The sequence below is a fragment of the Aplidium turbinatum genome, chromosome 8 (genome assembly GCF_918807975.1).
Source record: "Aplidium turbinatum chromosome 8, kaAplTurb1.1, whole genome shotgun sequence".
NCBI lineage: Eukaryota > Metazoa > Chordata > Ascidiacea > Aplousobranchia > Polyclinidae > Aplidium > Aplidium turbinatum.
Window position 1 is genome coordinate 14,852,562 of NC_137479.1, and position 25,917 is coordinate 14,878,478.

Genomic DNA, 25,917 nt, shown 5'->3' on the forward strand with positions numbered 1-25,917 from the left:
CACGTTCACGTGTAACAATTCTGAGGTATTTGTATATGGTTGGTGCGTCACGAAAAAAAAATGTTTGAGAACCACTGATGGGCTCTACTCTCTACAACCTAGAGTCTAGGTTGTCAATCTGATTTTTTTACCCATGTGTAGGCTAAGGTCACTATTGACACCAGGAAAGAAAAATTAATACAATGGGATGTGAAATGACAAAACAATACAAAATCTTTCTGATAAAAATAACTTAATATTTTCAAACACTGTGTTAGTCTGGTCCATATCAAACAAACTACCTCGTGATTTATTTTTGGTTTGTAGTCACACTGCAACAATCGTCGGCACAAGCAGCCAACTTGTCTTGGATTGCAATCTACTAAATTGTTTTAAAGCCCAAATTATTTGTTTTGTTTTTAAAACAAAATGTTTTCTAGATTTCTGCTATTTATTTTATTTTATTTATTTATTTGGTTCAGACCAGAAGATAGAGGTCCATAAAAACACGCCAGCACACACATACAAATAAAATAATTGAAAATCAAACAACAAGCATTGTAGCCTACGGTTATAATGTGGTAAATACATTGAACGGGCGAAACACTCAGAGGTCATTAACGCTTTGATATAGGAGTTAGAAGAGCTGCAACACCGATTTACAAAGCTAGCAATGCTCTTCCGTAGCAGGGCATAAAAAGTGTTCACGCTGTGGTTTATTTGGATGTGACTAATGCTGCAAATTTTAGGCAATTTGAACAGAATTCTGAAGCAATTTGAACAGAATTCTATGTTTGGAAAATATTATTTTTCGTTGTGATTGTCAGAAATAAAAACAAACTGAAATTGAACCAAACCCCACAGTAAATTTACTTAATAAAGATTTAAAAGCAATGTATATTTGAGCCCCTTTCAATTTCAACAAGGACGCATTATAAAGATAAATAAATTTACCGTTAAGTGGCGTTTCACTGATCCACGCGATATCTTTCTTTTTTAGTGAATTAACATGGCGGTCAAAGGAGGTAAGTTATTGTATTTGAGATTTCAAACGGTGGAAAGTTTCTAACGCAGATGAATTAGTTACTCTGCATAAGATCTCTTATGGTCAGCAGCTCAAGGATCATTTTGTATTCTGATTTTAAAGAAATGCAGTGGCTAAAGCTACCGTACCATATATACAGGCCTCTAAGCTTGTTTATTTTTCTGGCGACCAAACACAGCCTAGAAGAAAACTACTAACCAGCGGCCAAATTTTCACCCTCGGCAGCCAAAATTAAAAAAAATTGTGTTTTTAAAAATCTGTTGGGCTGTTTAGGCTATTAATTTCATGTTTTGCGTTCATTCTGATAAATGGAGCTTGTAGATTTCAAGCTGCTCGCATTTTCATTTTTTTCCCATGTTATGTATCTCTCCCTTAATGTGGCCAATCATTGGAACGTACTGTAATCTCTTGTTTTCAAAAGTTATCCTGCCCTTCCATTCATTGGTTAGCGCGTCACTTATGGAACGAAGAAACTTCAAGATCAAGCGGCGCTGGTTCGACTCTCGGGGTGTGCGCTTGAGCAACGCACGTTAAGGACTGCTCTCCATTCAGCAGCATCTAATGGATGGAATAGTTCCCCGGCAACAAGACTTCAACAATCGGAAACTTCACTCTGTCAATCTCGGTGACCGGGCCTGCGTCAGTGATGCGAAGCCTCTACAAGTATGCGAAACTGCCAGGATTAAGCTCTGCAAGAAGCTTTCCCAGTCCGAGGATAAAGATTCAATCAATCAATTACAATATCAAAGTACCCGTATGCTGTGTTATAAACTTATGTTTGCAAGTCAGTAGAATAGGTTTTAAGGCAAGCACCATTAACGCTGTGTTTTAAATTTGGCAGTCGCTATTTGACCGGCGCCGGTCTTTGAATCTGAAACACTATTTGACCGGTCATGACGTCACTATACAGTTACTTTTTTTCTTTTTCTCTTTCAAGGCAAAAGACAAGAAGCGCGTATATAAGTTCTAAATTCGACAATTTTATTCAACTCAATCCGCAATATTTTTCATCACTGTGTAGGAAACCGTTGTCTTCTTAAAAAAAACATGGTTTATGTTGCAAACATCATACACTGCGATGCAATACATCCCATGTTTAACAGAAACAATGCATTATCAAATAGTATAATGTAGAAAACATAGTTTGAGTAAGCTGCGGTGCAAGGATTTTATTAAAACAAAGCGTTTTTGAATAATAAAAGAGGGATACATAGTTAGAGTACGCCAATCTATCGATTATATAGAATACTACTTAAGCTGCTTTCTTCCACAAACACAATTAGAGTGGAAGAAACCAGTTCTCGTAGACGAGCCGCCACTGCTTCAAACTAGTTTTTTAATTTCACTGAGCTATGGAGGGCCTTTTGTAATGTCTGGGTAACATAATGTGACATTCAAAATACCGGACAACCAACTGCGCTTAAAGTCAACGAATTTTCAATTAGACTGTTAAACATGCATAAATTAATAAAGCATGAAGTTTAGACAACATTTAAATGCATGGTTAGTGAGCACCTCCATGAATTGAATAGCACTTTCTCAATGCATGAACATTATACAATTGTGATACCGGCACTTAATGTGTTTATACAATGGTATCAGTGACATCTCATCATTCAAAAATTACAGCTTTTCCCAAACAAATGACATGTTCATGCATCCTAAACTTCAACAATGAAAAGTTAATTTTCTTTTGAAGACATACAATTTATGCAGCTTGATTGTGTTGTATAACTGTAGTCGATATCAACCCGAGTGTGCTCGTTAATTTAGATTTATGATTTTTTTATTTGTTAATATTATTCAAGTTCACTAACCTGCAAGCGTTTGCTACTTATGCGATAAGGTATAGTCTGATTAATTAATTTGTGGTCAATGTGTTTTTCAGCTAAAGGAAAGGCTCTAAATGCAAAGAAGGCCGTTCTCAAAGGCCTTCGGTCACATCGCAAGAAGAAAATAAGGCGATCTGTTCACTTCAGGAGACCAAAAACTCTTTCCTTACCAAGAGCACCCAAATATCCTCGAAAAAGTGCTGAAAAACGTAACAAGTAAGATACTGTTGAAGATAATATATGTGATGTCTCGTTTTTTTTTTACTTGGCAATGAATTCGATTTTGGTGGGGTAAAATTGGAACTTACATTTAAATAAGCATCGAAAATTCTATCAAAATATATTTTATTGCAGAATGGATCAGTTTGCTATCGTAAAACATCCTTTAACTACTGAAAGCGCGATGAAGAAGATTGAAGACAACAACACTCTTGTATTCATTGTTGCTATTAAGGTAAAGTATATATTTTATTTCACAATAAACATGTGGTGTTTATGTTTTATTGGTATGCTCTGAAAGTTGAAAAAGCCCTGACTCTACCTTCACTATATTGATCCAGTTCATAAAACCAAAACTTGAGACATTGCCTTAATACTCATAAAAGTATGAATGATCTGAAAATATTTAAGGGCCAATTTACTTGTACTATATTAGCATTCGATGTAGTCTAATTCTTAAAAGAAATTTGGCCTGTATAGCATTAGCTTTCAGGATACACCTTTGTATCTGTCAAACCTTTATTTTGTGATATCTTGGTAATAATGGGATGAAAATACAGTTGTACTCAGGTGATGGAGGACTAAACCTAGATTTTTGGATACTATTTCACGACACTGCCTAAACCTGTATCATTAGAATCTCCTGTTTAAGGTATACTAGGACTTAGCTCATTTAATATTCATGTACGGTAATTTTTTTCAGGCTAACAAGCCCCAAATTAAGCAAGCTGTTAAAAAGCTGTACGACATTGATGTTGCCAAAGTAAACACATTGATTAGACCGGATGGTTTGAAGAAGGCTTACGTCAAGTTGGCTCCTGATTACGATGCGTTAGACGTAGCCAACAAGATTGGAATCATCTAAATTTACGTGCTTTCAATACATACTACAAAAACTGTATTGTGTCATATTTTTTCGCTTTAGATTGCAAGGTAGAAGTTAAATCAGGGCTTTGAAGTCGGAAAGATTTTGACATGTTGGCGTCTTTAAAAAAGGCCGAATCTGACTTGACGCAAAACAATAAAAGTTTTCTTTGCAATCTTGTTTCAAAATCTTTTTTCGTGTTTTCTGTATTGCGCTCATAAACTTTACCAGAAAATATAAGTGTTTGTTCTTACCAGTTTTGGAAAAGTCGCAGTTTTGATCGTAACCTAAATTTAAAAAAAAAATAGAAAACAGGAGTCGGTCGCCGGTTATAAATAGAGGAACTGTTTAATTTTCGCCTGAGTTCATCTGATGTTACAAACACAAGAACTGTAATCGGGTTAGTTGCTTTGATATTCAGTCTTCGAAATTAGCATATTTTTACTTCGGCAAAAACGTTGCCGAGGCAAACGGCAAAAGTTGAACGTTTATTACGAAAAAATTGTAGGCTACCACAACATGTAAAACGAGAAGCGAAAAATATAATAGAGTAGTCTATCAAGACCGCATTGTTTGATTTGTTGTGATGTAATAATACCAAAAGTAGCGAGCAACGCAATACGCACGCTGTTACGATAATTCATGTTAAATAACTCACGGGGGGAGTAAGTTAATTTTGGGTTGATTCAACGTTCGAGTCGGCACAAATCGATTTAATTTTCCCGACCGGTTGTATACTTGTATTGCGTAACAACAATGCCCAATAAGAAATGACGACGTCATTTCTTAAGACGCAAAATTGCCCGTTCATAAACGCGCGATGTCATATGATCGGAAGCATTACTGCCGAAGTACCATTTATCCGATTTTGTACTACTTTTTTAACTGGGCCCCGTAGCTTTTCTAATTCCGATTTGTTTCCGTCATAAAATTCTTTACCAATTTTGCAAAATACTACACTAACTTTTCCTTCTGCCCCCTCTGTTTCATAACCTATAGCAGGTAAATTCCACTTTTTAAATGCATCTTCCTTTACCATGATTTATATTGGAAATGACACTGGTAAAGAACAAGCATTCGATGAAAGAATAACTTCTGCGTAACAATTAAGCCAGTATTTATTACGCAACCACCAATCAGACATCTATCACAAACCGCAATTAACAAAGCTCACTCAAAGGTTAACCTATTACTTACATGGATTCGACGTCTGTTGATGTTGTGTGGTTCGTTCGTTGTGAAAGCAGCACGATCGTTTCTGATACAGCTGGACGAGATAACGGAAGGCGAAGCGCGATAAGGAGTAAATGCTTACAATAATTTGACGTCTACTGGCGTTGAATCAATGCAAATAGGGTGATATTTCTATAAAAGATTCAATTCTCCCAGCTGGGCACGTGTCTAAGCGCCGGCGAAGTAGAAAGTAACCCAAATAAAAACATCAAGCAATAGTAAGATTGAATCAACCTCCTAGTCTGGTGCAGGCCCGTAACTAGGGGGGGCGAAGCCTCCCCTGCAAAAATGTTGGCACCCCCTGGAAAAAATTATGTTCATTAGCTCTGTTCGCTGACTTTTCAGTTTTATACTCAATTTTCTTGTGTTATTTAATTGTAAGCATTGTGTGTTTAAGGGTGTGGTAGAATGTTGTCTCTAAAACAAAGTTTGCCTAATTTTAAACGAAACTGCATTAAAAGAGCGAGTTTTGCCAATACCAAACATTCAAATATCTCAGCCAGGAATTAGCAACAAGAAAACATAGAGACTTAGCTTTATTACCGAAAAATGCCCTAGAAAACATGATCTTATCCTTTTACTATGCCACCGGACAGCACCATTTTACAGGAATATTTATACCCACATGTTTGTTGAAAATGCTTTCAGAATGCACCAAATTCAAAGTAATTTTTCAAAATTTTCTGGGGGAGGCCCCCCAGACCCCCCGCTGCTGGGTGTCGCCTTTGGCGAAGACGCCGTCGGCCGTCAACCCCCACCCCCTTTCAAAATTCCTGGCTACGCCACTGACTGGTTCTATGATAAACTAGTCTAATGTAAACGTTGTATTAGGCCTACGATTAATGTTCTTGCGTAAATATACCCACATTGTGTACAAACGTCGTTTTCGTACATGATACGGAAAGTAAAAGTTGGGCCCCCCCTAGAATACTTTTTGCCCCCCTGCTGCTCCAAGCTAGTTACGGGCCTGGTGTGGTCTAAGAAAATTAGGGTTATTTTTGTAATCTTGTGGTCCTTACAAGCGCTCGTGTGGCCTCGGCATTTTTATTGCCGAGGCTAATTTCGAAGACTGGATATTTAAAGTGATAGAGCTTTGAAAGAAAGTTTGTCTTGTGGAACCATAGGCACACGAAGCCCGGCAACGTAAGCAAATTTAACGTATTTAAACAAAATACAATGGTTAAATTTATCAAAAGGAAGAGAAGAAAAACTGCATAGTGCTTTTGACAAGTTCAACAATAAACATGAGAATCTCAAAGGTCACTGCAAACAGATCACAAGAGCAAAAAGGATGTGTAAGGTGCGATTTGTGTCGTCGGGACGAACAAACAAGGTTTCCATTAGTCATAAAACTTAATCTGGTCGTAAGTAGTTTGAGGTCAGGGGCAGGTCTGAGCATCAATCCAAGATTTTGGAAGCCCTACAAATTAATCCCGATACGGTAATCCAGTTTTGAACAGACAAAGCTTGCGCTCGTCTTTTTTGCTCTGTGTATTTTAAAATTATTTTTTTGCATCTTGCTTATCGTACGTATCATTATGCGATCTGTTTGACGCCGTTTACAGTGACCTTTGAGATTCTCGTGTTTATTGTTGAGCTACTCAGAAGCACTGTGCAATTTTTTATGGTTTCTAACCACCTTTTGTTTTTCTTGGAGCAGAATTGAAGTACGGTAGACAGGCTTTAAGTCGAATGTTTCCCTACTAATTAAAAATGGCACGGGAACAAAAAGTCAAACCTACCCAATCGACTTAAAAAAAATAAATCGTAAAAACGGTGCCGAAAATTTTGAGACTTGTCAAATCTTTAAAGGCTAAAACTATTCGATATAAATTTTTACGCTAGCACAGCAACATAAGGAACATTTTGTATAGCTTCAAAGCTTGAAGCCTTGCTGTGCAGCCGCGCCACGTTATTAGAAGAACATCTCTTAACATATTGCATAGAAGTAGAACCAGTTAATGGACTTCTTGTTTCACTGTTGGTTGGTTTTAAATCTTTATCCTCGGACTGACAAAGCCTTGATAGGTTTGTTTGTTTATATTTATCCTGCATTGCGGGAAAGCGGACTTGAGAGCTATGCATCGGTGTACGCCTTCCGACGTACACCTGACCCACGCTGCAGCCGACTGCAACGTCTGTTTCCGGTTGTCTACTCTGTTTATGACTTAAGTTTGGTACTACCCAATACCCATTACTCGAAATCGATCACTGGGTAGAGGCAATTATCGTAAAGTTTCTTGCCTAGAGAAACAACAGCAAGTGCGGGTGGCTGGAGTCGAACTGGAGGTTATTCCTGATAGTTTCGCGTTCGTATACTTGTAGATGCTCTTGACGCAGGGCCGGTTACCCAAGATTGGCAGAGTGAAGTTTTCCGATTGTTGAAGTGTTGTTGCCGGGGAATTATTCCATTCACTAGGTGCCGCTGAATGGAGAGCAGTCCTGAAATGCGTTGCTCGAGCGCACAGCCTGAGAGTCGAACTTCAGCCGGGTGCGTAACCACTGAGCTAACAGGGCGGACTTTGTTTTTCTTGGAGCAGAATTGAAATATTTGTGGACAGGTTTTAAGTCGAATACAGAGAGTCGAATATTTTCCTACTAATTAATAATGGCACGGGAACAAAAAGTTAAATCTACCCAACCGACTTAAAAAAATAAATTGTAAATACCGACGGTGCCGAAAATTTTAAGACGTGTCAAATGTTGAAACTATTCAATATCAATATGTGGCACATTCATTTCAAGTCGTTCCTATTTTAGTTGATGCGTGACACAAGCCGTTGGAAGGATAATTTTGGCCCGATACCAATGAGATCCTTGGACTCAAATCAAGACACTTCGTAAAAAACGCATCATATCAAAGAATTATTGAAAAGTAGAGGAACGATTCAGTAAAAATTTTGTACTGTCGGGTTGATACAAACGCTTCAAGAGTGACATTGATGGTAACTATAGGTCGAGACCACTTTCCGATCCCTGGACAAAATGCACTAAAGCATCGTCAGACAACCAGTTTACAGCGAATTGATCGAAGAATGGCAATAGATCAGTGCAGTGGCGGCTCGTCTATAGAAACTGCAGAACTGCAGCACCCCCTGCACATTTCAGAATTTTATTTTTTTTATTAATTTCACGTTTTTTTTCATTTTCTCTATAGATCCTACTGACTAGAAGTTTCATAATTTCTGGATTTTAAAAAATATTATGATTTTTTAAGTTTTGTATTTGGCAGCTCTGAACTGCAAGCCCTGCAGTTGCGATCTTATAAAAGAAGAACAAAGAGAAATTGTGACGTCATATTTTGGCTGAGGTTGCTTCAAATCCCACAATTTCGAACTGCAAATTTTGCAGTTGCTGGTCACGTGGTCAGGCCAGCTACTGTTGCAAATACTGTTGTTTTCAAGCACGATATTAGGTGGCTGCGACTGATGCTGTTACATGGTTAGACTAATATGCTTTACTTTCTGCACGAAAAGATAAAGCTTAGACTAGGTTTTCATTATTGTTGTTAAATTAAATTTTACCTAGGTTCATTGTTAACTTACCGGTACGACAATAAGTTAAGGCCAAAGGTCACATGCTAAAACAGCCTATTTAAACGTGTTGAACATCAGGAAATTGAGTGCTAAAATAGCCTCAGAATTCATGAAATACCACTAAAATAAGGTCAAATTTTATGGGGGTCTTGTCCCTAGACCCCTTGGCATCGCGCCTTTGGCGCTCGCTCTTTCACGTATAGGCTACCTCCGGTTGCAGCACCCCCTGCTATAAATACCACGAGCCGCCACTGGATCAGTGCAAATCATATTCCAGTATAAATGGCTAAGCTACGTAGATTTCATTGGTGTTAAGGCAGCTCTGTCAAAAGTACACAATCATTCTCCCTATCCCCTGAACTCCCACAACGTGCCAATCTTTTTTTAACCAGATAACTTGTGAAAGAAACTAGTTTGGCATCTTCAGAAAAAAGGAGACCACTGCGTCGAGCGATAAGGATCGGTTCAAAAAGAAGTTTTTCGTGGGACAGCGAAACTTTATGCAAAAGTGTATTGAATCGGAGGCGGAGTAGCCTACGCTACAAACAAAGAAAGGTACGAACCGAGCAAGTAAGGTGGTCCTCCAGCAGAGCTACATCACCTATCGCTGGCACGCCTCCACTACACCTTGAAGGTGATACAATTTGCAGTAATTTTGTGGAAAATGATCTGTCCGATGCAAAGGCTGAGCTGGTCACACAGGCGGACGTCCATGACTATACGTCCACACCATTCCTAGCTAGAACACGAAAAGAGGTCTCATTAACCAATGCAGACTTAACGGACCTAAAGTAGACTATGTCGAAGATGATTGTAGAGTTCTAGCCCATATTGAGTAGATTGTAAAAATTATTGCCAATTGTAAAGTGTCTGTTGCAAATACGGTAGGCCTACCGGTAGTAAATTATAACTATTTTTGAAATCGACAGTTCAAAATTTAATTTCTATACTTGCTGGAAGTGGTGAACCATTCGTCAGTTCAAATATTTTATCTATCATCTCACAAGTAGAACAATTTTACTATTTATCTGACTGTTTAAAGTTTATACCCTGATGAATAAACTAGGTCATCAATCTTTCCAAAGTCTCTTTACGTGTAAGAGATAGAAAGAAGTGTGACACATTCCAAGGATAAGATTGTAAAAATTTTCTTACCATACGGCTTCGAGCAGAGAATGGAACGCCGTCGGACATCCAATAGAATTGCAATGAGGGCAAATAAGTTCAAACTTTTGAATAAATCAAGCAATATTTTAAAATATTCTTCAAATGCTACATCTCAAATGTGTCTTGATCACATCACAGGCAGCAGAGTAGTTACTCAGCAAAACGGCAGTGAATAAACAAAGGGGATTTTTAATATAAGAAATAAATAAACACACGATCACAATGCATGTGGCACGTAAAGAAAATTGCAAGAAAAAAAAGGAACAAACTAAAGGAGCAAACCTTGATTAGGTAACTTCCTGATCTCATCGTTCAAGATCAAACTTTCACAAAAAACACTCTTCTTATTGGCGACGGCACAGCAAACGTATAGCGGTATTCCAAAAATTCTACTCTCTCCATGGGAGGCCGTGTAAGTGTCCAACCCAGACAGCAAAATCCGTCTTTTTCACGTTGATTCAACGTCTGCAGACGGACTATGCTGTCTGGGAAGGCTTGAAAAAAAAAACGATGGCACAAATCATGGACCATTTCTTTCCAGCTGGAGTAAACCACCACAACGGTTAGAGCCACATTGGCTAACACAAATAGTCCGCATTAAAGCGGAAATTGACACGGAAACAATGTCTACCACAACATCGAACATCAGGCAGGCAGTTGGCAAACATTGACCTTGAAATGAATAGCACAACATCACGCAAACAACGCAGCAGCAAGATACAGTGGTTGGTACATACCTTTGAAAATAGAAAAAAAAAAAAAGATTAATAACAACACGAAGCTTCAAGAAGACAAACTGAATTGTGAAAAACAACAAAATTTCATTGAAAACTGCGCATAAATGGCAAACTTGGTGTACCTTACACTTCAGCAGCCGCTCCCTACGAGATATCGACCGCATCAATTGCTAATCGGAATTGCTCTAAGCGTTGAGCAGGCATTGCCAGTCGGAGCTGACAAACGATTGTATTGAAAGAACGAATCCGAAATTGGTGAAAGAGAAAATGTAGTGTCTCACGTGCGGTTGTATGAGAGACTGCCCAAAAGAGCTACTAAAGAAATTGCATAGAACAAAGCTCCTTAATTCTCCGCAACGAGTAAAGACCATACCTTGTAAACGTAGCAAATGCCATGACCATGATACCTACGACAAGCCGAGTTGCTGTTGCGAAGTGATTGGTCGTTTTTTGTTCTTTTTAGCATACGGATGTTTCGAATTTTTCTTCGATTTCTTTACGATTCCACTTCCCGAAGCGGAGCAAGCAGGCGATGCGTCCGCAGTCTTGGACTGACTGGATGTGTTGGCGTTTATGTGCTCTTCCCATGCGCGAGGAAGAGCTTCGTTGTTGGAGTCTATGTTATGCCGCACAGCATCCAAACTACGTGGGTTCAAATTTTGATCCAAACTGTTAGGCTCTGACTTCAGAGAAATATCCGACTGACTGGAGTGTCCACTGGACACTTTAGGAGAATTTTTTGATTTCGAAACTACTTTTGAACTCTTTGGGACCCCGTTGTTTCGGTCAGCCTTGCGCTTCTTCGCCTTTTTTGAAGATGTGGATTCGCATGCAGCGAGCCAGTCTGCATCATTAGCATCATCCAGGTCATCATCTACTCCAAGAGCTTCATTCACAGATGAGGCAAATTTTCTGAAATTGACAAAAACACGTATTTCCTCAGGCTTGCCGTGACTAACACACAATGAAAATCAAACATGTATCGCAATATTTCAAGATGTACGTGACTAATGTTGAGTACCTTAAGTCCTAGCCCATGTGTTGTGCTTGACATTGAGCTCAATTAAATTTCTGTAGTCATTTTTGATACACATTGACTACCAGAGATAGGCCATCTTATGCACTGTCATCCCGTAGCGATGTTGTGATATAATGCAAATCCAGTTTGTGACTTCTAACTAGACTTAAAAAACTTTCAGTAACAGCTTTACCCGCTATTGGCAATCCTTTGTGACGCAATCCTACTTGAATTTCTTCCCATTCCCATGCATTTTTCAAGATGAGGGGCAAATCTACTGGCGGCTATGCTACGATTGCAATTGGGACAAAGGCATTCTACCTACAAGAGGTAAAGTATGCAAATATTCACAACAATCCACATGCAATTCCTCACAACAAAAAATCTGAAACGCTTGTGCAAAAAATCTATATATATTTGACTGCGGGAATGTTTATCCTCGGACCGAGAAAATATCTTAATCCTGGTAGTTTCGCATACTTGTAAACTGTAAAGGCTTTGAGCCACTGACATATGCCTGGTCAATTAGTTTAACAGAAGGAAGTTTCCGTTTGTTGAATTGTTGCCTGTAAACTATTCCATCCACTAGTAGCCGCTCAATGAGAGGCTAAACATTTTTGACACAACTTTATTTATTTCTACACATCTCTAACTCCAAATGTTTCAGAGCTCCACAATTATTCTCCTATTTTATCAAATTCCTCTATGCCTGTAACACATTAAATTTCCCCATCACAAAATGCACAAAAACTTCCATTATAAATTAACAATTTTTTCACATGTATGGACCCTTAATATATATGTTATCAATCATACATTTTTCTTTGAGCCTCCTATGGGTTGTCCAAAAATATCAAGTCCATTTTCAACTACTATTTTGTATTTATCTTCTGCTTCATCAGAAATATTTTCATCCAAAAACAGTGTGCCTCGAGAAAAGGAACGATGGGCCTGTAAAAATATTCAACCAGGTAATTTCATTGAGCATTTTGTTTTTCATAATAAAATCTAGCAGTTGTATTTCAATCTCATGATACAATAGGCCTATGAAGTGTAATTTATAGTCACTTTTTCTTTATTATTATATCAGCAAAGCATGGCAATTTAAGAGTTTTTGAATACGAATATGACTGATTATAAGTTGAATATAAGATCTCAAAGTAGATTACCGGTATTGTAAAATTGAAGTGTTTTATGCAAATTTGATAATTTTTTTATTTGTTTCAGGTTTTTGCAAACTAAATGTAACATTATGTTCTTCAATGAAATGTTCTAACAACAAAAACATGAATTAACCTTGAAAGTCCATTCTAATTTTTATTTGTCAAAATGTTATTACCTCATAAGCTACACCAAGCGCAGCTTCATTTATAAGCTCTTTTAAAAAATGATCTGCATACATTTGCAAGTCCGCCATTGTTCAGAGTTTAAAATTGATGATGCATGTGCTATTACTGTAAAAAACACTGCAAAAAAACATATCTGCTAGTCAGACACCTTGCTGTAGCATTGCACATAGCTCATCGCTTGGGCAGTTTGAGCACTCTGGCAAGGTGGGTGAACATATCCAAATGTGGTTCCTTGTGTACCACAGATGGAAAAATTACCAGCACTGAATTACTTATATAGTAAGAAGGCGTTCAAGTCTAGTGTACGTTTACTGCACTGATGAGAACTAAAGTTCGAAACAGTGACGTCCTGTCTCCATTATATATTTAATTAGTCATGTTACAGTACCATAAGCTTTGTTCATAAGTTACATGATACAGACAAAATTGGTTAAGAGCATACTTGCTTAAATGTATTAATTAATTTATGGTATCAAAATCTTAACTCCAAAACCAAATCCAATCTAATGTTAAACAAAACTATTGGTTTTACTGTATCCCACTTAAAGGAATATATCGGATAAGTGTATCAGGATTTGATTCTCGCTGACATACTTCATTCATTTAATCGTAATATTGTTTTTGCTTACAAACATCTGGACAAAGATAATGAGTCACATGGCCAACATTTACCGGTAAGCGAAAAAAGAATGTCAATTTTTCTTTTGCATTTGTAAATGTCTGCCACGTGCAAAAGCAAAGTGACGAAAATAAGGTCACCAGACAGATGCGTGCCATCAAAGAAAACAAGCTACTGTAGTCCAATGCTGTGATTTGAGCAAGACATTGCACCACAAAAATCTAATCTTTGCACAGCTAAACTTTAAGGCGAAAAAACATACAAAGGAAATAATCACATTGCAACAAAACTAAAAATAGCAATTCCGATTACTGCAGTTTGCGGGGCAATGCTTTAATCGTACAACCGATCGCTGGCAATGCACTGTGTTTTGTAACAATGCACTAATAAACTCCTCCGAGTTTTATTAAACTAGCAAACAGTTGTAGGATTAAACCACACACTTGTGAAGCCTAATGCAACTATTCCCAACAATAATGCCTGATCACAAAAAAAATTTCTTGAGCAACTTGGTTATATGTATCAAGTCGATAATCGTATCAAAACATCTGGCAAATGGCTGATACGATTAACCAGTTTCGTCTGTATGAACTAACAAGCACAGAATACTGATGATACAAATACAGGAGCTGGTGTACAAGTCGCTACTCAAGTCGAAATACTATGACCTCATAAATTAAAATCGACCAAGAAATATAGTGTGAAGTGTTTTAATAGCATTACCATTCAACCATGTGAATGTTGTTTTCTGCCTTCACTGCTTTACCTTACCCTGGCTATTTTCTCAACCAAAATTGTCAGAAAATAGCAAAGTAAAGGCAAACATGAGAAAGCGCCATTCACACACTTTATCCTATTTTTTTACTATAATAATATATTAGATGTTATAAGCCCCCAGGTGTATTTTCATTTTTCTGATGTACATAATATCTCATCTTTTTGGTCGATCGCCCTTCTGACCAGGATGAAAACTAGTACACCAACTCCCAATGCTGTCCGCCTCCATAAAAAATAACTACCGGTACTCTTCATTGTGTAAGATAAATCACATTCAGATTCTTTTCATCCATAACTTTTTCAAGTTACATAAGCGAATATGCTTAGTTTGCAAATAATTAATTTGCAAGTGCTTAACATTTACCTATTTTATTAACATTTACAACATTTATCACATTGAGAAGATGGGAAGCAACTGACTTGGTGACTGATATACTCCATGACTAATTTACTGTATATACTTTTTTTGCTGTTTTCTATCTGTTAAACAATTTATTTTTTTATGGTGCTATTTGTTTAAACATTGGTTATGCCTTTAAATTTAATACTAGTCCATTCTCACAAAATTGGACTTCCTTTGGATCACTTCATTTATCATTTTTATGAAAGAAAATAACAAAGATGGAGCTGCCTTTACCTCAAGTTAAATTAAAACAGTGGTGTAGCCAATATGACAAAAACACAACAAATACGTAAACATCACGAAGGTCAAACTCTGATTGCAAACTAAAATCGTTTTAAATTTTCACCACTCCGTCACAGCTTATTTCTCGGTCATAGGCTGTTTCCCCTGCAGTTGTTGCAGGGAATGAAAAATGAAAAAAGGTGTTGTCGGTAATTCGTTACAGCGAATTCGAAGCAAGTTGTTTTCATCGTTTGACTGATTTGCAAACTGAACCTTTTTTCTTTTCTTATCTCGCAATTCAGCGCCTTTTTCACTTTAACTGTAAAAAAAATGTTTTGCTCTTTCGCTCAGCGTTGCCAGATGGGGAAATAGGATACCAAATAAAAAAATTCTGGTGAAATTTAGTGGTCTTTGGTACCACGCTTTTTGACCTTGGAACCAGACAATGTTTTGGTGAAATCTGGTGAAATATTCCCCATTGATTGATTGATTGATTTATTTCGTTGTAGGTAAATATAGTACAATAAATACAGCAATAAAAAAGGAATTCCCAGCAACGGGAATCTGCGAAGAGACCATGGGTCTTCGAGTCAAGCAGATACCCCACTCAAGTTTTTCCAAAATTTTTTAAACTTTTTAGCAAAAAATCTCTGCTCGTGCAGAAAATGTTTTGCAAAAGGTTTGCGCATGCGTGATGGCAGTGTGTTGCAAGTTCAGAGTGACCCTCCTATTATTATTATTATCCTATTATTATCTCCATCCTATTATTATTATTATGACTGCTCATCCACATCAATATTGGAACTGGCAAATTCAATCCACAACACTTTTCATTAGGCTGTCATTTATTACTACATGTGTGCTTCTCTCTGTTTTTGTTTTATTTTTGCTATTTGTTTTTTTGGGTTTTGTGGCCGTGCTAACTACTGATATATAGCCTACTACATAATTTTTCATTCAGGCACGTTTTAAACCTTTCAAGGTTTTGCCACCTTTTCCCGTTCGTTAACGTGCTGGTAGGTTTATATCGATTTTTGTAGTTAGTATCTTTTTCGTCCCGGACGCGTTAATGACGAAAAATAAAATGATTGATGATTGATTGATTGACCAATTTGCGCTCTTCAATCAATCTTTTGAATCTGACAGCAGCACTGTAGCCTACCAGCAAACGTGTAGCTTTTGCTACTGGCATGGTTGCAGGCAGTGGCGAGACAATTCTTTTTGGAGAATTCTTTTTACTAAAAAACTGTCCAAAAAGGCAAGTTTTATATTTAAAATTAGTGAAGGAGGTTGTTTTTTGCCCCAAAACTAGAAGTTTATCAACATCAGTGACCTTACATCGTCGTCGTTCGTCGGCAGCTCGTGTCTGAGCATTGGTTTTGTCTTCAAATTGAACTTGGTTTTGGATGGTGATGTCGTAGGCCTATGTGGCTTTGGAGGCCCAGTTTATGATGGAAAAAATGTGGGCAAAAGTCACATTGTATGGAGGGTGGGAGACGATCATCATAGATCCGCCGCCAATGTGTGAGACCGAGCTGGAGGTTTCCAGCTTTACCAAGCCTGCCCCCGTTACCCGTAATATCATCGCCATTGGGCTTTGTTCGGTCCTGGTCCAACTTGAGACAAAGGTCATTCGCTTGTGTGGTTGTTTAAGGTGGTCGTGACTACGCGAGGGCTACGCACACACTCTTGGCCAGATCCATGTCCACTGCGGTCCAATAAGATCGGAACGTGCAGATTCAGGGGAACCGGTGCAACGGGTTGCCGGGTGCTCTGTTCATTGAGGCCCGTCAGACACTACCCTCTTCCGCCAAAAAGAGATTGCCGTTGGGGACTTTTACGTGTGTCTATTAGCCCCAGGAGTTGCTAGGAATGAGCCTAATTTTCAGCCTGGGTTCACCTCTACACCACGTTGAGGCATCTCCATAAGATGGGGGCTAAACAAAGTTAGCTCCTTAGACACTCCGATTTCGTAGATCAACATCAGTGACCTTACATAGGCTACGGCCGCTACACAATACACATGCATACAGTGGCCACTTGTTTCATTTTAATGGATATCCAAAAGTCTTTCAATTTTTTTCATCGGGATGTTATTGCATCTTGGAGTGCATTTTAACCCTGGCAGTAAAAATTTCCGCTTTTAAAGTAAAAACAACAACTTTTTTGGTTAAGAACTTTTGATGTTTATACTGATAATTATGACTGCTACAGTTATAATCCGTGTATGCAGTGTGTGACAAAACATACCTTTTGCATATTCGTTTCATTTTAGTCTTATGTCTCAAAAACTATTTGTATTTTTAGGCGAAATTGCTTTATTTAGGGTGTTTTAAATATCTGGTGAAATTGAATGCAATCTGGTGAAATTTTAGTTACTTTTTGGTGCCAAGCAGCTTCCAGCATCTGGCAACGCTGCTTTCGCTGCTCGTTGGTTTGTTTTGCAAGTTTGCCTCTTTTGTGCTTTCCTGCGACAGTGGCACAAATCATCATGATACAAACATTCAGTCAGCTGAATGTTTTTCTACAGTACTTTCTTTTCAGTTCAAAGATATGCAGGACAGTGTATGTTCAAGGTAAGCAGGGCAGTGCTAAATTAATTAAAAAGGATTGAAAACGTTACAGGCACTGTACTTACTTTGCTTCTATGTACAACTTGTAGTTAATTTAGTTTGTTAGCCTATCACAAAATAAAAGCAAGGATGGAAATTACACTTTGAGATAGTTACTATTGTCTCTGTCATACATCATGGCATAATGAACTCTTGTATCATTTGTATTCCATAGTTGTTTTTTAACCAATACCATACGGTACATTAGACTGAGACAGGTAATATTTGGGCTGAAAGGTTTTAATTACAGAGGTGGGCACCCGCTACTTTTAAAGTAGCGCGCTACCGCTACTTGGACCATAATAGCGCGCGCTACCAATTTACAAAAGTAGCGCGCTACCCGCTACTCGGACCAAAGTAGCGCGCGCTACCGCTACTTCTTCCGCTACTTTTGTCTAAAATGACACTAAGTTAGGAAACACTCTTCAAGTCTCTAGTGACGCAAAAATGACCTTGAAAACGAATGTTATCATTTGTTTACACTGTCATTTTAACGTCGTTATAGAAAACACATTCTAAGGGAAATTTATTGTTACGCATCTTTCAAAAACACAAGCATTTCAAAATGAGTCACTAAGTCCTGCTCGCTTTGACTTAAACACATCTTTTCCAACAGAGAAAAGTCTCTCCACCGCAGCGCTGGAAGGAATGGGGGTGTTGTATTAAATGAACAGATGTTTTAACTCGGTAGGCCTATTCGAAAATCTCAAGGACTTGCTCCTGTCCGAAAAAAAAGGCGTCCACAATTGCTGTTTCCTTCTGCACCGACGTTTCACGGGATGGCGCCAACACACCAAAAAATTCATCCTCGGAGTCGTGACTGGTGTTGGTGTCACTCTTCTCAACTGGTATCAACCTGGCTTGATGTCTCCCGCAATAGTCGAATTACGTCTGTCTTGACTTTTTCTCGCAGTGCGTCAGCATCATCCGTGGAAACGTAGTGCAGAAATTGTAGCCACGACGTCTTGAAGGAGGGATGAAGACATGATGACATAACGCATTTCATGTCGTTGAAGCACTTGTTGAATCGTTTCTTCACTCCTTCAAGGACTTTCACTCTCAACTCCTCACAGCTCACTGATCTCAGTCAACTTCTTCGCCCAAATTGTAATGATTGGAAGCAAGACTCCGTAATACGCCTTGGACTCGCCCTGGAGAATGTCTAAAGCCTGGCAGATAGGCTTCATCACACGGAGATATTCGCCGAAGAAGTTGACGTCAGCTAGAAATAAATGAGCTGTTTAGAAATAAGACAAACTATGTTGTAACTTCAAAGTTGTAAGCAAAACAAATCACACAAAATTGCCCTGTAATGATTTCTTTTTACAAAAACCATCGTGTAAGAAAATTTTATCAGCAACAAATATCTTAGCTAACCATTTGTCAACAGTTTTAGGCTACTTGAACCAATACGATAAAACCTTATTTTTGGACATCTTAACATAGGTAATGACTGATGAGGCAATGCTCACTGCATGTAGTCTATATTCTATACAACTTTACTTCGGCTATTATCAAAATTAAAATGAACATTATCGATTTCATACCTTGATCGCAGCTCCACACCAGAAAACGAGATTCCTAAAAGACCGAAACTTTGCAACCAAACCGATCATATAGGATTATAGGCTATATAATTTAACTGCTTAACCACGTCATTGTTGCGAAAAAAAACGAGTATTTTTTTTACTTTAAATTAAAAAGTAGCGAGAGTGCGACTGAAAAAAAGTAGCGCCTCTCCCGCTACCGCTACTTTGGAAAAAAATAGCTACTCCAACTAAAAAGTAGCGCCACTACCGCTACTTTTACCAAAATAGTAGCTCCGCTAGTAGCGGCGCTACAAAAGTAGCGCGCTACTGCCCACCTCTGTTTAATTACAATATATTTTTCTGTTCAATGTAACATTTTGTGTGAAAAGCATTACCGGTTCAAGCAGCTTCACCCATTTACAAAAGTAGCGCGCTACCGCTACTCAAACCAAAGTGGCGCGCGCTACCGCTACTTCTTCCCCTACTTTTTCCGCTATTTTTGTCTATAATGACACTAGAAAACACTCTTCAAGTCCCTAGTGAAGCAAAAATGACCTGTCATTAAATGACTGCCATTTTAACGTCGTTATAGAAAACACATTCTAAGGGAAATTTATTGTTACGCATCTTTTAAAAACACGATCATTTCAAAATGAGAATTATTATGTCCTGCCCGCTTTGGCTTAAGCACATCTTTTCCAAAACCGGAAGTTCCTCTTCGACCAATTGTTTCGTTTGTCGGTTCGCCTACTTATTATTTGGCAAAACACTTGGCCAATATTTTCAATCCTTTGGTTGGGTGCACCGATTTCTCGGTTAAAAATTCAAAACAGTTCTGTGATATTATTGCCGATTATAAAATAAATCCCAATGAAGTTCAAATTTCCTTTGATGTAATCAGTTTGTTTACCTCCGTACCTGTCGACATGGCCCGTAGTATCGCTTTAGATAAACTCTCCCAAGATTGCACTCTTTCAGACAGAACTGATTGGACAATTCCGGATATTGAACGTGCTCTACAGATTTGCCTTAATGCATCGTTTTTTACCTACAAAACGACAATTTACAGGCAAGTTTTTGGAACACCAATGGGGTCGCCACTTTCGCCGGTTTTGGCCAATTTAGTCATGGAACACATCGAAGAATTAGCTCTCAACACTTTTTCATCACCACCCAAAATTTGGCTTCGATATGTAGATGACACTTATGTTATACTACAAAACCACGCAATAGATCAATTTCATCAACACTTAAACGCCATATCAGACTCCATCCAATTCACTAAAGAAGTTGAAAACAACCAAAGCATAGCATTTCTTGATGTGAAGGTCACCAGACAAACCAACGGTACATTAGCTACAGAGATTTACAAAAAACCAACACACACCAACAGGTACATGCAATACACATCACACCACCCTCTTCAACACAAATTATCTATTCCCAAAACACTTTACAACCGCGCCAACAACTTGGTCACCTATGCAAAGAACAAGAAAAACGAAAACAAACAAATTTATAACACTTTAAAACTTAATGGATTTCCCAAGAAAATGGCAGAACGGCACACCCATTTCTCGACCAAACGTCAGGTCAAACAAAGCAACAGCAAAACTTATAACAGTTTCACCACCATTCCATACATACAGGGAGTTTCTGAGTCGATAAGACGAGCATTGAATCGCGCCGGAGTTAAAGTCGCTATGAAACCATTTCGAACCATCGGCAATATTTTATCACTACCGAAAGACCCCACCCCTTTTGACAATAAATGTGGTGTTGTTTATGAAATTCCTTGTAATGATTGTGACGCAGTTTATATTGGCCAAACTGAACGTAGTATAAATTCCCGGGTCAAAGAACATCGCAGAGCTGTCAAAAATATGGAACATGAAAAGTCAGCCCTTTGTTCACATATGTTAGAAGAGGATCACAAAATTAACTGGTCAGAAACAAAAATTTTGAAAAATGAAAGTAATTATTATCAACGCACCACCGCAGAAAGTTGCTTCATCAACATCACATCCAAACATTGCAATGTACTCAACCGGAACGACGGAAACCTTTTACCAAAACCTTATAAATCACTATTGTCTCGACATGCAGGCTTCAAGCCTACTTAAACACAGTTAGAAAAGTCATTGCAATCTAATTTTGTCTCGAATTTCTAGTGGTCTTCAGTGCTTCGAATTTATGTTTATTGTTGGAAGTTTTTACGTAATTTAACGTCGAAAGTAACCGCACATCATTAGCCAATCTTTAAAAACATTGTGTTCTATTTCTCTTGCCTTCAATCGCACTTTTTCTGTTGGTCGTCACCGCTTCGAATTTTTATGTCTATTGTTGGAAGTTTTTACGTAATTTAACGAGGAAAGTAACCGCTCACACATTATTGGCCAATTTTTTAAAATATTGCGTGTTTTATTTTATATTTTTTCTTGCCTTCAATCGCACTGCAGTATATAACCTGGTGAAATTTTATTTTGTATGTTATTCGCTCTGAGGATGCGCATTGTCATGGTGCGCGAAACGTCAGTGAAGCAATAAACCATCTTGTTTGTTGTTAATTTTACTTTCAATTTCATCAGATGAACGTAGCAACTAGTGCTAGAAACGATAATTGTCCTGATGAACACCCAAACTTTTCAGTATTCAGAGAAAAGTCTCTCCACCGCAGCACTGGAAGGAATAGGGGTGTTGTATTTAATGAACAGACGTTTTAACTCGGTATTCGAAAATCTCAAGGACTTGCTCCTGTCCGAAAAAAGGCGTCCACAATTGTTGTTTCCTTCTGCACCGACGTTTCACGGGATTGCGCCAACACACCAAAAAATTCATCCTTGGAGTCGTGACTGTTAGTGTAGGCATATTTGTAATTTCGTGTTTTTTTTTTGTTAAAAGCAAAAACTCACTTGTTTTTGAAAGAAAACATGATAAGTTGAAAAAAAAATTAGGGTGGCATTTTTTCTGAACATTTTTGGGGCACGAAATCCAAGATGGCGTCCAAAATGGGGCATAACAATGATTAAACAATATTTTCGCAAGTATATAGGCTACAATTACAAATAAAATATCTAAATATATGTTTTCTGAGACAGGAAATCTAATGGAATCATCGAATTTAGGTTACATAATATGACATACAAGTGCCAAATTTTAAAATGTTATTCAAAATGCTCCCGCGCACCCGAAGAGTAGGCTATGCTAAGCTACCTGCGTAATTTTGTAATTTTGCACCAAAGACTGTATTAACTTAAATGCACGCATTTTTCACAAAGAATACGCAACTAGAAAGCCAATGAACGGATCTAAATACAATGAAACTTGAATTAATGTTTGATCCTTTAAGTCGTATTACACGCGAAAGATGTAAGAAGTCTTAGGCCTTCTGATTAAATGGCAGTTATCGTTAACAACCGACATCTACGGAATTTATAATATTTATTGAATGTCAAAGAAAGCAATTCATCTTCAAAATTTTCAGTCTTCATTTATCACTGATTGGATAGTTTTGTTTTTACAGCTGAGACCACAGACTTCTGTAGCCTACATGGGGAATATTGTTCTTGTGGCAGTTGCACCTTTCTTCGCATCCACGTTTACACCCGCACGTTATGAGTTGCAATTGGTGGGTTTAAACAACGATCTGGCGTGACGTGACTTGAACATGCATCAAACGTCCAACCAAATGCAGTTGGTGCCGGAAAGCAGGGATGGGCTTTGCTAGCTTTTCTCCAAATCATGCATACATAATGAGCCCGGTGAATGCGCAAATCTAGTGAACCAAAAGTTGGTGGGAAGTCTTCTCCTTTGGCTGCACGATTGGAGAAGAGGAACCAACGGAGGTCATTCACTTTCGTGTAGATTTTGGATCGATACAAAATACAGACAAAGCGTTCCAACTGCGAGCATACATCAGCAGGAAGATCAATGTCATTCCCGAGCATTGCTAGTGCATCCAAGATCTCATCATCACAAGACATAAATGCCTTGAAGCATAAGTCTTTGGTTCTGCCAGCAAATCTCCCAGTCATATCGGAACCAGTCAGAGCATGAAAACCTAGAAGTGCAGAAGCACACTTTGGTCCCAAGTTGTTGTATATGTTTCGCACACAAATGTCCCTCTTTAATCTGCCCTTTCCCGTAAGGAAAGTTGTAGACCCGGGTAAGTGTGGATGCATGTAGATGAGCAACAACAAGATGTCTGTGTCTGGGGAACTGACAACCGGTTCTGTTTCATAGGAAACAGTTAGAGCGTGCAGAACAATCAAAGTGTCTGCCTCTTCTTGGCTGTGAGTCAGGAATGAGTCTGGAATATTAACATTGACCTTGGTTTGTGTTTCCGATGTCACCAGTATTTTTTCAGTCTGTTGTTGGAGCTCTTGGTGTGATGTACAACCTTTTCATCTAAATACTCGGTCAGTTCTCCTTTGGTGCGGATATCTGAGAGAAAGTCCTTCAAGGAAATATTCTGGATTAAAGTGTTGTCTTTCACGTGGTAATAGGCTATGTTGACTTTCCCTTGGTCCTCTTTGTCCGCATCTGTTGCTTGAGTGATATTTCGATGTGCCGATCAAACACCAACTTAATCTCGTCATACTGTGTACCCACTACCAGGGGCGGATCTACCGGGTGGGCCTGATTGGTAAAGGCCCACCCAGATTGACAGTGGGCCCACCCAAAATCAGATTCATAAAAAAAAACATGTTAATGTTCAACACTCGAACAACCAAGTGGCACTGAATTGTCTGTGGCATCACTATGTCACAGCATTTGTAAGAGATATTCGGTAACACTAAGTTTTTGTATGCTGGTCCGCCATGGCATTATTGGTGATAGCCCACCAACATATTTCCTAGGCCCACCCATAAATTACGTTCTGAATCTGCCACTGCCCACTACCCATGTTACAAATTATCTGAAGAAAGGCTTCGGCAAAGTCTTGGCACGTTTTCATTTGATCCGTTTCGGTAACTGCGTTTACCATAGCCATCCCATCAATGATGATCACTCGGTGAGTTGTCAGTTCATCTGGTGGGTCTACAGTGGTATATTCAACTGCTGTGTCAAAGGTACGTAGAATGAATGGTTATCGGACAGCTGAGTAACAGCTACCTCATTCCTGTCAACTTGTAGCCTACCCGTTGTCTGTTACTACCGGTATCCAGCTTCTCAAAATGACGAAGTATTGATGCCTTATCATATGCCAGCAGGAGGCATCCATCTGCAGCAAACAGTGATCGAGGCACCACACCAAACTCATACGTTCCGATGCATTCCTTGAGCTCTGGTCGACTTCTTGATATTACAATGAACCGCTGCAACAGTCCTCGCTCTTCTTTAATTTTGATTACCTTGTCTCCCATGCTGATTTTTGCAATTGCATTGGCACTTTTGAATGTAGACAGTTTCTTCCTGGTCATTTTGTCTCACACGGAAAGTTTTCCTTCTACAAGATGTTCAGTGACGAAACTTTCGAAAATCTGTTGCCCAATCTCGTCACGCCAAAGGATGTCGTTGGTAGCAGTTTCATTCGTAACTGCTTTGGTGAGCAAATTGTAAATTTCATCTTCGTCAAAGGATTCACGTGGGTTTCTATGCTCGTGAAATACTACGCTGAGTTTGATAGCATTTTGCGTCATTCGGGAGAGTTTTCCTCCTGTAAGCTCGTGGTGCTGCATTCTCTTTGCCTTGCTACCAGAGTAGTACTTTTTCTCAAAGTCATGCTGCAAATTTGAGACTTCGGGTGCGATGAGAAAGTATTTGTCCAGTGACTTTTGATTCTGTGTAATTCGAACTATGCCTCCAATAATCTTAAGTTCACGTTTTCTTGTTCAATCCCGTGGTCTGCACCTATTGATGTGAATCCAACAACACCTTTGGTTACCGATGCGCAGAAATTCCCTTTCATGAATTCTGCCCAGATCTCTGGGTGCTCCTTTTCTGCTTGCTGCATTGTAGAAATGTAAAGTGGTAAAAGGCGTGCATAATTTAAATGATCATGGGCAAAGAAGTACTTTATGAGTTATTCCAAACTCTGCATGCGCAGCTATATGTCTAGTTGTCTGGTGACTCGAACAAATTGGAGGATAGTCTCGAACTGTTTCATCGCTAAATCTTGTTTGCAGTGCTTTGCGATTGTTTAATGTTTTGGAAGATGTCCCTGGCTTTAACAGGCTGCTTCGCCCTTTACTCCAGTATCACTTCTTCGTTATTTTTATCCAGCAGCCTGAGTAAACCTGTAAAAACCGTTATACCTGTACAAGCTTGGGTTCTCTCTAGTAGCCTACTTGCTACTGTCATTCATCTATGACGTCACAAGTTATAAAAAACAGCTGATTAAAATGATTAAATAAGTTTGCTGTATGTGCGTCACAAAGTAACTTTGTTACAAAGTATTTACGTCATAAAGCACTTTTGCATATTTTTTTACTGTAAATGAATAGGGCCAAAATGAAATTTTGGCCATTTTGATAGGGGATTTCAGGTCATTAGAGTGCACAGAAAAAATGCCACCCTAATTTTTTTTAATCTTTATGGTATCATCTGACAAAATCAAGAAAGTTTTTGCTTTTAACAAAAAAAAAACACGAAACCTTTTTTCATGACAAATGTGCCCACACTATGTTGTTGGTGTCACTCTTCTCGGTATAAACATGGCTTGATGTCTCCCGCAACAGTCGAATTACACCTGTCTTGATTTTTCTCTCACAGTGCGTCAGCATCATCCGTGGAAATTGTAGCCATGACGACTTGAAAGAGGGATGAAGACATG

General features: G+C 38.5%; 2 protein-coding genes across 2 annotated transcripts; one reads left to right on the forward strand and one right to left on the reverse strand.

Annotated features, from left to right (window-relative positions):
- The first annotated feature begins 862 nt into the window (after positions 1-862).
- LOC145775368 (large ribosomal subunit protein uL23-like) lies at positions 863-3,976 on the forward strand. Its single transcript, XM_082586655.1, has 4 exons — positions 863-1,004; positions 2,913-3,072; positions 3,211-3,310; positions 3,779-3,976. The coding sequence occupies exons 1-4, from the start codon at positions 989-991 to the stop codon at positions 3,938-3,940; spliced, it is 438 nt and encodes a 145-aa protein (XP_082442781.1). The 5' UTR covers positions 863-988; the 3' UTR covers positions 3,941-3,976.
- A 6,073-nt stretch (positions 3,977-10,049) lies between these two features.
- Positions 10,050-13,099, reverse strand: LOC145775869 (SAGA-associated factor 11 homolog). The gene is made up of 4 exons (XM_082587254.1): positions 12,971-13,099; positions 12,448-12,582; positions 11,825-11,952; positions 10,050-11,525 (listed from the first exon to the last, which is right to left on the reverse strand). The coding sequence occupies exons 1-4, from the start codon at positions 13,046-13,048 to the stop codon at positions 11,021-11,023; spliced, it is 846 nt and encodes a 281-aa protein (XP_082443380.1). The 5' UTR covers positions 13,049-13,099; the 3' UTR covers positions 10,050-11,020.
- Positions 13,100-25,917: the final 12,818 nt, after the last annotated feature.